The sequence below is a fragment of the Nansenia antarctica genome, assembly GCF_963989245.1.
Source record: "Nansenia antarctica genome assembly, chromosome: 13".
In the NCBI taxonomy this organism is placed as follows: domain Eukaryota; kingdom Metazoa; phylum Chordata; class Actinopteri; order Argentiniformes; family Microstomatidae; genus Nansenia; species Nansenia antarctica.
This window is the reverse complement of record NC_137683.1, coordinates 4,875,534-4,888,143: the sequence shown is the minus strand read 5'-3', so window position 1 is coordinate 4,888,143 and position 12,610 is coordinate 4,875,534. Positions and strand designations below refer to the sequence as shown.

At 42.7% G+C, this 12,610-nt stretch overlaps 1 protein-coding gene across 1 annotated transcript in view; it reads right to left on the bottom strand.

Moving 5' to 3' along the window:
• The window catches only part of LOC308169100 (uncharacterized protein), a gene marked incomplete at both ends in the record, with an annotated part of 46,575 nt that extends 34,180 nt beyond the window's left edge, over window positions 1-12,395 (bottom strand). The window contains one exon of the mRNA XM_080543743.1: window positions 12,306-12,395. Coding sequence (XP_080399869.1) covers window positions 12,306-12,395 — 90 coding nt within the window. The remainder of the gene's footprint in view (window positions 1-12,305) is intronic.
• Between the last annotated feature and the right edge of the window lie 215 nt (window positions 12,396-12,610).

Sequence of the window (12,610 nt, the reverse complement as noted above, 5' to 3'; positions counted from 1 at the left end):
AAGAGCTGATGCATGGGCAATTCCATGTAAATGTCACCCTCACCAAGTAACACTTTTTATAACAAAATCACTTTAAAATGTATCATCAAGGTCGATATTTTGGAGTACAGAATTAAGCTGACCAAATGATTTATGAAATTGCATATTTACCCCCACTACAACAGGAATCACAAACATAAAAAAACTACTTTTTAAATAAACGTAATTGCATGATTTCTTGAAGGGGGATAAAGGCCTAAATGTTCACCCACACCAATTCTCCAGCCTCTCCTTTAGAGATGAGAGGCTGGTGTAGCAATATGTAAATCAATTGTGTAATTTGAGTTTTTCCTTCAACTGTTGAACCTGGTTAAAGTGATGTGCTTTTACAGGACAGCCAATGTCACGTCCATAACGTTTTTCAGGAAAAGTTGTTATAAAACATGCATTTGAAATGCAATATTACCCAAACTTTCTGTGCAAAGCTAACTTTCACTGATGTATATGTGATCATCAAATAGTCATTCTACTCTCTTTCTAAATGTTATTTTTGCGCGTTACGGATATGACAATCAAACTAGAGAATTGCGAATAGGCCTACACCAAATGGATATGCGTTAAGCACATAATGACCGTTACATTGTAGCATATTCCACATGTTGCGTTGTGTGTTAATGTTTGTGTAACTCCTGCTTACCGAAGTGTAGGCTAGATACGGTCAATAAGATGACTAGCAGAAAGTAGGATACGATCGCGTTCTCACAGAAGAAAAAAGTACCGCTGCTTCACGTTAGTCGGATCATCATCAAAGTGCAGAAAATGCAAGACAATGGTATGAAATCTAACATTTGCATTACGTGTCCATCCTGATGTGTTTCCATATGCATCCATTGTTTATCTAGGCTATAGTTCCTGCCAGGTAAGTAGCCTATAGTGTTTCTGTATGCGCGAACGTGTGTCAGTAGCCTATGTGCGCGAGAGACGGTGAAGCGGCAAACTTGGACAGGGGACTCCTCAGCATCAATGTAAGATCCATAAGGTAAGTTACGTAATGTATAGCAAATCATTGTAAATATTATCTTGTTTAAGTAGGTAATGTAAGTTAATGTTTGATCATACAGAAGAGTGGGGATTAAAATTAATGTAGGCCTATGAAGGAAAGAATGAATGAATGAATGAATAACAGCTGTTAGGATAGCTAGATAACCAGCCAACTTTTGAATTTAAAGTTTGCTTTTGTTCACTGTCTAGTGGAATACCTGTTTCTAAATCAAAATAAATTGAAAAGTGGACTATCCTCTTAAAAAACATTTAATTACGGTGTGTGATCTACACTGTTAATTAGGGGTGTAACGGATCACGGAAATTCCGTGATCCGTTCGGATCGCCCTCCACGGTTCGGAACGCATGTGTACCGCGGATCAATTGCAAAATGTTAACAAGTAATAATATTACTTAATATCTTACTTAATATCTCTTGTAAATCACAATGTAGAGTTGCCATGAAAAGATAGACGCGACAGTTGCGGGCTTTGTTGTACTCTAAAGCGCAATGATAGGTTGATAATGCGAAAGAAAAAGAATCCGTTGTTTGCTCACTACACGTGAAGCTGGAAATCCACAACAACAAGGCTGCGTTCGTAAATCCACTCTGGAATCTGATCAGCGTTCAAGGAACGCCTCTTGTCCAATCAAATTACTTGGTCCCTTTATGACGTCGGACCCAGTGTGCGCTCCGGCGCTCTCAAAGCGAATTTACGAACGCGGCCCAAGTGTGTCATGTTACGTTGTTCGGCGGAGAAGAACTCGAAATGCCTCCTCGTCATTTAAATCCCATGTATTGGAGCACTTTGGCTTCTCTGTCAACTATGACGGGAGGCACGAAAAAGGTAGCTCGACAACTTCTGATAATGTAGGCATTTTTTTCATACCATGTTCAAAATAAGGGTTCACTTTATTATTTAGTTAAAAGTGGCATAAAACATGTTTATTCATCTGCTTTAAAGAGCCCAGTGACTCACTGCTGCAACCAGGCGAGGCTCCTCCCTCTCTCCTATCATTTAAATTGAGTGTATTTCAGTATAATTATGTAATGTTTGAGTGTAGAATATGTTATATATATATATTATGTATATGTATGTATATATATATATATATATTACCAGTTTTGACATCTTGAATGTTGTTGGTTTTTGTCACATAGTAAAAGTGGTGTTTTTACAGAATTCAAGGAAAAAGCAGTTTTTATAAAAACAAAAATGTTTTGTGTTGATCCGAAAAATTATCCGATCCGTGACTCAAAAACCGTGACACGATCCGATCCGTGAGTTAGGTGATCCGTTACACCCCTACTGTTAATTGAGCTCAGTCAATGTAAATGTATGTTTTGATTTCAATTTCAGGAAATGGCTAAAACACCTGCTGAGAGGCAGAAGGCCTTTCGTGAGAGAAAAAAGAATGACCAGGTATTCAAAGAGAGAGAGAGGAAGAGGGCTGAGAGATTGGAGAAATTACACAAACAAAGCAGGAGGCACAGAAGGTACGGAAACAGGCAAGGGAACGGCAGAGACACAGGCGTCTCCGTCTTAAAGAGTCAACTCCTATCGTTTATTCAAGGAAGAGTACCCTGAGTCCATAGTGGGTAAATCAAAGTTTTCAGAGCTGCGCCCACCATGCGTGCTCCCAAGAGCAGACACTCCACGAAATGTTTGCCTCTGCAAATACCATGAGAACACCAAGCTCCTCCTTGACTGTGCCCACAAACATGTTCCCAGGCAGGCATTTAGAAGTGTGGAGAACTACATTGATGCAGTGGTCTGCAGTCGCAACAATGCAGAGTGCATGTTGAACGACTGTGATGAGTGCTGCGATGCACGCAAGTTCCTGCAGCTTACTTCTAACATCCCAGAGGAGGAGAAAGAGATTGCCACTAGTTGGTATTACTGGGAGCCTGCAGGAGGAGTGCATGTGAAGAGCCAGAAGACTGGACTGCTCAGAGATGTCCTTGACAAACTGCTTGAAACTGCCCCCAAGTTCATTCGACATGCATTTATCAAACAACAACAGAGTGCCTTCTTTCAGGAGAAGAAGAGGGGGAGGGATGAGAGGTGTGCTGTCCTTCAGGTAGACTTTGCAGAAAACTTCACAGCAGGCTACCAAGATGAAATCCAGGCTGCTTATTGGAATCAGAGCCAGATTACCATCTTCACGGCTGTAGCCTGGGTCAAAGAAGAAGCACAGTCCTATGTTGTGATAAGTGATGACCTACACCATGACAAAAAGGCTGTCACTACTTTCCTCTAAGAGATCCTGAAAGACATGAAGAAGAAACATCCAGTCATCAACGAACTACACATTTTCAGCGATGGGGCAGCATCACAATTCAAAAATAAATATATCTGGTTCTTCCTCTCAACTACCCTTAAGCAGATTATCCCAGAAGTGAACGTTGAATGGCATTTTTTTGCCACCAGCCATGGCAAAGGTGCAGTGGATGGAGTGGGGGGCACGGTGAAGAGGGCTGTCAGCACCGCCGTGCTTAGCAGACAACTGGCGCAAGTAAACGCAAAGTCATTTGCTGAGACAGCAAAAAGTATCTGTCCAAAACTGGAAGTGTGTCTCATCTATAAAGAAGACATCTCAAAGTTCTGTGGAGAACATGGCATTGAAAAGCACTGGGAGCTGGTAGCACCTCTCCCAGGTACTCTAAACGTGCACTGTGTTGCTCCAATATCATGGGGCCAAGTGCAATACAAAGCATACTCCTCTGCAGCAGAGTCATCAGTACATACACTGATACAGAGCCCTGATTCCTCAGACTCAAGTGATGAGTATGAGCCCCAAGCCCCATGTGAGCCATCAGAAAATATAAAAACAGGTGATTGCGTGCTCATTAGTTACAAGGGCAAGAAGTCCAGCAGGGTGTTTGTCGGGCTTGTAACAGATTCAGATTCAGAGGGACTGGAAGTCCAGTTTCTGAGAAGAAATGATGAACTGGGCTTGGTCTAATTGCTGCCAACAAAGGAGGACTTGTCGTGGGTAGTAACAGGACAAGTTATCCGGTGTCTTGATCCTTATGTAGATAATAGGGGCCGGTACCATTTCAAAGAGGCTGTACTAGCAGAATAAGGGGAAAGGAAAGTTAACTTAAAGTTGAAAAACACAGTAGCCTGGAATAAGTGTTTAAATTATAATAAACTATTTTCTTCAACTTGGAAACATTTCTTATTGTCATTTAATTTAGGACCTACATCATTTGTAATAATGTAAGATCCGAAATCATGTGCAAGTCTGTGAGAGTATTCAGAGCTAAATATGAACTGATTCTGACATCTGATAATAGTACATTACATTCATTAGTCATTTAGCAGATGCTTTTATCCAAAGCGACTTACATTCAACATCTGTAGTCAAGAGAAATTGTGCAACCTTTCTAAACAAGCATCTAGAGAGGGCCTCAGAGAGACGGGGCAACCGAACATCTTGAGTCAGCACAGCGAAGTGGTCGGGCGGCGGTGTAGGGCTTGACACTGGCCTGGAGGGAGGAAGGAGCTGTTTATCTCACTGCCCTGTAGGCTAGTACCAGAGTCTTAAACTGGATGCGAGCTGCTACAGGGATTCCAATGTCATTGAAATCAATGCTATTTTGGCGGCCATCTTGAGCCATCTCAGGTGGTTTCTTCTTAATATCAAAACTGACATTCAGAGTCATTTTAGATGTCAACAAAAGTGCTGTGATAGAATTTGTTTGGGAAATCAACAATAAAACTATGCGAATTTCAGACACGTCACATCCATAACAGAGTTATGTCACATCCATAACGTTGGTTTTTCCTCATAAAATTCTAAATAAAATATCAAATACAGTATGTTTGAAATAGCTATTTATATATTCAGCCAAGACTCGTTCATCATGTGGATATCAAACTTTCTGCATTAGACTTAAAAGTTCACAGAGTTTTAAAAGAAAGTATAGTCTCCACGAAATGACTGTAATTTCTTGTCACATCCATAACGCATGCCTTTTTGTATTTTTTTTGTGACCTCATTTATATATATTTTTTTAAATGTTTTGCTCCTCTATTCTCCCCATTGGGTGCTCTGAGAATATGCATTAGATATTTAAATCTTGTAAGAATTGTTAATTTACTGAGGCATTTAGCTTGTAATTCTGGGTCCAAATGTCACATCCATAACGCTGGAATTGCCCTGCATAATAAACTTTATGATAATTGTTGGAGTGCCTCTTGCTAAGATGTTTCTAAGACGATAAATAATATCACAGCACTGGTTTATAAAGTGTAAGTTATTTATAGTACAAGACTTGAATGGTTGGTTCGCACGCAATGCACACTTAAGTGCAGCCTTTGATACGGTAGACCATTCCATACTTATTGAGAGACTTGAAAACTGGGTTGGCCTCTCAGGTCCGGTCTTAAACTGGTTCAGGACTTACCTGGCTGACCGAGACTACTTTGTAGCCCTTGGTGACCATAAGTCAAAAAATTATAGCACAACCTGTGGAGTTCCCCAGGGGTCCATTTTAGGACCGTTGCTTTTTAGCCTATACATGCTACCCAAATGAAAAATGTTAGGGGCACACAAAGAAATTTAGGAGCACAGTGAAAAATGTAATTATAACACATTTGTATTAGTGATTTTGCCATTTTTGCACCAAAATCACACATTGGCCCATGCCTACAGCCCTACTAGACGCAGAGTTGATGGCATTGTATTATGGTAACTAGCTGTGTCAAGTTCTCCTGGTTAGCAGCATGTTCATTCATTCATCCATGTCATGCCTGTCAGCTAGCAGCTAGCAGCCCAGCCAGGCTTTAGGGCTAGGTCTGTCAGCTAGCAGCCCAGCCAGGCCATGCAGAGGTCTGTCTCCATGCTGCCCACCTCCCTGCTGCTGGGTCAGGCTACATCAGTCACACACGGTGGCCAGACAACTCCACATCTAGGGGTATTAAACTACCCCACATCCAGATGACCAATCCCCAGCCCCATGCTGCCCGGGGTGGTGACATGTGGAGGTGGCCAGCCCAGCACGGTGCCTCTGCGGCGGCTAGCTGTTAGCACACCACCATCCCCGGTAGGGGTGTAACGGATCACGGATAATCCGTGATCCGTTCGGATCGCCCTCCACGGTTCGGATCGCATGTGTACCGCGGATCAATAGCAAAAAAAAAAAAAAAAAAAAAAAACGTGCGCTTTATTCTCACTCTCTGCATGCGTACTGAGTTGACAACAACATTCATTCACTCATCTCTGTCCCACTTATATCACGTCATATCACCCGCAAAGCAGCCTGGGTGATTGTGTAAACACACACCTCCACATGAAGCTGGGAATCCACAGTAACAAGTATGGCGAGTGCTAGCAACGTTGGCGAACTGGAAAGGCCTCCCTCGTCATTGAAATCACATGTATGGGAGCACTTTGGCTTCCCTGTCACTTATAATAATGATGGAAGGAGGGAGGTTGATAAGAAAGTTACGGTGTGTAGGCATTGTGCCACGCGGAAATCTTATGAGGCAGGCAATACGTCAAGCATGGCCACACATTTAACGCGACATCACCCTGGTGTGTTGATGACGGGGGGCAAGAAAAAAGTACCGCAACAACAACTTCTCCAAACGTCATTTAAACAAACGATTCCTGCAGACTCAGACCGGGGTAAAGCCATTACCAATTCAATTGGGAAGTTTATCGCGGCAGACATGAGGCCATACTCCGTTGTGGAGAACGGAGGGTTTCAAAATATGATCAATGTGCTTGAGCCACGTTACAAAATCCCCTCGCGCCCCCACTTCAGTGAGAAGGTTGTGCCCGACCTCTATGAAAAGGAGAGGATCCTAATTGTCGGCGAATTAGCAAATGCATCCTCTGTTGCCCTCACCACAGACGGGTGGACCTCCCGTGCAACGCAAAGCTACGTGACCGTGACGGCTCACTTCATCACAGCAGAGTGGGAGATGTGCAGTCCCGTGCTGCAGACGCGCGCACTCTATGAGAGTCACACAGGTACCAATCTTGCGCAGATCCTGACAGGAGCAGTAGCAGAGTGGAAGCTAGAGAGACCCAATATAAATATCCCAGTCACCACAGATAATGCCAAGAACCAAGCAAATGCAGTGATAGAAGCTGGACTGGGGCCACAGATATGGTGCTTTGCACATTCCATTAATTTAGCATCCCAAAGGGGAATCTCTGTCAACCGGATGGACCGCCTCCTTGGGAGGATCAGGAAGGTTGTTTCCTATTTCCACAGGAGCACAACAGCTGCTCATTTGCTTAAGACCAAGCAAGAAATGCTACAGCTACCAACCCACAAGCTCATACAGGATGTCACAACAAGATGGAACTCCACCTATGACATGATGGAGCGCTATCTGGAGCAGCAGGCAGCTGTATACTCTGCACTGACAGACAAGACCCTGAAAAGAAATGTCAAAGACATTGTCACCTTGTCTGATGGTGACGTGAAAGTGGCAGAAGAGGTCCTCGAAGTGCTCAAACCCCTAAAGATGATAACAACTCTGATGAGCACTGAAACAGCACCATCTGTGTCCATGATCCTACCTCTGAAAACAAGGATTCTACAATCCATGGCCCCAGATGAGCAAGACAGCAACATCACTGGAGATGTCAAGGCTGCCATTAGAGGGGACCTGAGCCCCAGATACACTGACCCCCCTCTACAGGACTACCTTCACCGATCTACTGCACTGGACCCAAGGTTCAAGTCGCTGTCTCACCTAGACCCTACCCTACGTCAGAGGACATACAGCGATCTCATCACTGAGATTATGGGCACTGAAGAAAAGGTAAATATATATATATTAAAACGTTTTTTTTACCTAATATTTAATTACTTAAATAATAAATACTGCAATTATTTTAGTCTATGCCATTTTGGATTTAGATAATAATGTATGTTATTGCTACAATTATAGTTCTATGAAATATGAAAATAAATGATTAGATTAATAGATCGATTCCTTTTTTCTGCAGGGTCAAGCCACAGAGCTGCCAGGAGAAGACGCAGAGCCAGAGGCATCTCCTCCACAAAAGAAGTCAGCCATGCAGGAGCTTTTTGGGGAGACCTTTGTGAGCAGCATGGACATAGCCCAGACGTTTGCCAACACCATTGAGGAGGAGGTGTCATCCTACAAGGTAGCAAGCAGCATTCCACTGGATGGTGATCCACTGGCATGGTGGAAAAGGAATGAGGATAAATACCCTCACGTTGCCATGATGGCAAGACGCTACCTGGCTGTGCCGGCTACTTCAGTTCCTAGCGAGAGGGTGTTCTCCACAGCAGGAGACATAGTGACTGCAAATAGGTCTGCCCTCTCCCCAGACAATGTGGACATCCTCATATTTTTGAAAATGAATATGAAGTTATAAGCTTGAGGCTGCTTTGCTTTATTTACTTTTTTTTCTTACCATGTTTAAAGGATTTCACTTTATTATTTAGGTAAAGTTAGGTTTCACTTGGCAACCAGATTGCAGCAGTGATGTTATATATATATATATATATATATATATATATATATATATATATGTTGTTATATATATATATATATATATATATATATATATATATGTTGTTATATATAGATGTTATATATATATGTGATATATATATATATCAGTTTTGACATCTTGAATGTTGTTTTTTTGTTTCACACATTAAAAGTGGTGTTATTACAGAATTCAAGGAAAATGTTGTTTTTATTTTAAAAAATATATGTTTTGTGTTGATCCGAAAAATGATCCGATCCGTGACTCAAAATCCGTGACACGATCCGATCCGTGAGTTAGGTGATCCGTTACACCCCTAATCCCCGGGGGTCCCACCTCTCTGCCACACTCAAGTACAACATGTTGCATTTTCATGCCATTAGGCAACTTGCTTCCTAGGGTTTCCTAGGATTAGAGATGCATTTGGACTTCTGGAGTACCTCCACTACTTTCAATGGGTTCTGAAGGTCTGAGAGCTTTCTACTTTCTACCCTGGGTAGTTAACCCTGGTTGTAACCTTGGGTTCAAATCTGGAGTGTGTGGGACCAAATCTGTAGATGTGGTGAGCTAATGAAGCTAATGAAGCTTGAGATGAGAAAAGGGCGCTTGTCTCTTTAAGGCCCAGGAGGGAGTTAGCGATTAGCGATGTTAGCTTAGCGCCAGTTTAACAGAAGTAACTTCACTTTTAACATGACTTCCCGTGGTCGTAGCGGGCTGGCTGACGGCTTAAAATGTGGCCACACGGTTCGCGCAGATTTATTTTTAGAATTTAAAAAAATAAAATAAAAAATAAAAAATAAAATAATCTGTACTCGCACGTGTGCTCGTGAATTTATTTCTCTAGTCGCACAGATGTATTTTTAGTCGCAAATGCGAGTGAAATGGTCGCACTGTAGAGCCCTGCTCAGTTCTGTTATCAAGAGGCATAGCGTTAACTACCACAGCTATGCTGACGACACTCAGCTTTATATCTCAGTAACTCCCAACGACTACAAGATGATCGACCACCTGATAGATTGTATTGCCGATATTAATATTTGGATGACACAAAACTTTCTCCAACTCAATCAAGAAAAAACAGAGGTATTGATCATTGGCGAGAAAACTGGGAGAGAGAAATTATCTGCACACTTGAAAACACTAGCTCTTGACACCTAACAAGTGTCAGGCTAGGAATCTTGGTGTCATAATTGACCCAGATCAAATTTTTGAAAGTCATTAATAATACTATTAAAACATCCTTCTACCATCTAAGAAACATCACTAAGGTACAATCATTTCTCTCCCAGGCAGACACTGAAAAACGAATGCATGCGTTTGTTACTCGTAGGCTAGATTACTGTAATGCTCTCCTGACAGGTCTCCCTAAAAAATTATTAATAGACTACAAATGGTTCAGAATGCTGCTGCTCGTGTCCTTACTAGGACCAAACGAAGAGCGCACATCACACCTGTCTTGAGATCACTACACTGGCTCCCTGTCAGTTATAGAATAGACTTTAAGATCCTTTTACTAGTCTATAAATCACTCCACTGCGATGCACCCAATTACATGGTGGACATGCTCATAAGATACACACCAGCTAGACCCCTAAGGTCTAGTGGCACAGAACTTTTAATAGTGCCAGAGGCTAGGACAAAGAGATTTGGAGGATCAGCTTTTAGCATATATGCTCCTAGATTGTGGAACACCCTACCTGAGGGCCTGAGGTTGTCTAAAACTCAGGACATTTTTAAACGTGACCTCAAAACCTACTTATTCAATGTCACCTTTTGATACTAAGGGAGACATTGGACATTATAGAACTAGGATCACTAGGCCATTACACCATACTCGTGTTTTGAGATTTGTGTTGACAGGAAAATGGACCCGGGTGCTGATGAGGCACTGTCAGCTCCCAGTAGCACCTAGAGCAGTATTGGAACCGGTACAAGGGTGTACTAGGACCACCATCAGATTGTATTGCTGTCATCTTTATTGTCTTTATTGTGTTGTTGCATCATAACTGTGCTTAAGATTCTCTTTTGGCAGGACCTGTGACCATGCTGGATGCAGAACGATGCAGATATAACACTAAATTTATGAACAGTGTGTACGCCGATAATATGCAAGGAACTTTTCCTGGATACATGGTGTACAGGTTTTTTGCCCTTGCTTGCTTGCTTTGTGCCGGTGGTCTTTGGCCTCCCCTGTGTGCCTGGTCTGTTCCGCCGCCGGGGCACCTGCTTGGCCGTCCTTGTGCGGGGCCTCTTTGGTCTGTGCTTGCTTGGCTGGGCCGGGTTTGCTGGTGGTGGGGCGGGCTGGGTGCGTGGAGCGGCGGGGGCTCCCCGGGGGGGAGTGTGGGGGCCCACCGCTGGGTACTGGTAGGCAAACTGGCAAGTAGTCGCTCTATGTGTAGAGGGCTGCAAGGGAATTTTGTCCTGGCTACATAGTGTACAGGTTTTTACTTTTGCCTGCTCGCGGCTCTGTCAGTATTGATTGATTGATTGACTGATTGACTGAACATGTTCATTGTGTGAAGCGCATTGAGTTGCATCTTAAATGCGCTATACAAATACAATTTGATTTGATTTGATTTGATACATCAATCATTCAAGCTTTATTTATACAGCATATGGATGTTCCGTGCCTAATGCCTAGACCTTTGATGCGCACACTTGTTACTTGCCGCTTTCATAATATAACCACCTAAAACAAAGCGACCCTGACACATCCCACAACAAAGCCCATACCTCCAGAGAGACTCTAGGGAGATGCCACCTCAGCCAGCTGGTTCTGGGACTCTGTTCACAAACACAAACAGAGCCACCAGACAGAAACCTCATGAGAAAGAATCAAAACTAATGAAATCCATGACTATGTCCAGACTCAGCGAGCACAGCCTCGCCATGGAGAAGGGCCAGAAGCAGGCAAACCCGGTTCCCAAGGGAACAGAGACTGTGCACCCACTGCACACACAATAAGGTGGAAACAGAGCTGCACTTTTTAACTAACTGCCAACTGTACAAAAACATCAGAGAAGGTATGAAAGGAAAGGGAACAAAGGTTTAATTATTCATCCTCAGAGAGAAAGATGCCCCAAGGCTCACCAATGGGGCATTACAAGGTTATTCAAGTCTGTGGGCAAAACCAGAATCTACTGTCATCACTTGGTGGAGGAGGCCAATATCTTGGCTGCCAGGCTTTGGAATACTCTGCCCTTGGATCTTAGATCAGCTGGCTTGGTCGAGGTTTTTAAAAAAACAGCTAAAGACTGTCTTGTATAGACAGGCTTTTGGATAGCCCCAAGGGCCTGTCTTTCTGTGTCCTGTTGATGTTGTTGTACACCTGTTGTCTGTTACTTGTTTTTATTTTCACTTGTTTGCCTGTTTTAACCTGCTGTGGCATTCGCTCTTGTATTACGTTTAATTGTTTCTTCCTTGTTATGTAAAGCACTTTGTGACCCTTGGTCTGGGAAAGGTGCTGTATAAATACATTTTACTTACTTACTTAGTTATTTATCACATTGGAGAATATCAGGACCCGACTTAGAAAATTATGTGACAATTATGAAGACTGTTGTAAATGATCATTTGGTTTAAGTTTTGTCTTGTCTAAAATAAATGTTATTGTTTGGTACATAAATGATATATTTTGTTGTCACATCCACATAAAAAAACATGATCCCAGTGACTTCTGATTGATTCAGGTGACATTACAAACGTGTGATTTGAAAATGTTCAAAAAAGATGGTTTCCAAGTCTCCATAGACAGCTCATTCCAAAACTTTTGTTGTTGTTGTTGTTGTAGTACTGACCTCATCCCTCATTTCATCTCCTCCGTCCTCTTCTTTCACCATCAGACCCTTCTGCATTACATCTTCTCCTCCATTTTCTTTTTTCACCATCGCACCATTCTCCTCTACATCTTCTTCCTCCAGCTTCAGTGCCACCATCTCTGGACCCCACTGTGAGCTTTTCAGGTCTGGAGGACCACAGCCAGATCCGGGGGACTCTGTGGACTCTGGTTGATACATGGTTGCTGCTCTGAGGAGGACCTGCAGCTAGAAACAAAAGAAGCACAAACAGGGAAAACTATAAATTACAGCCTAACATCTGATGG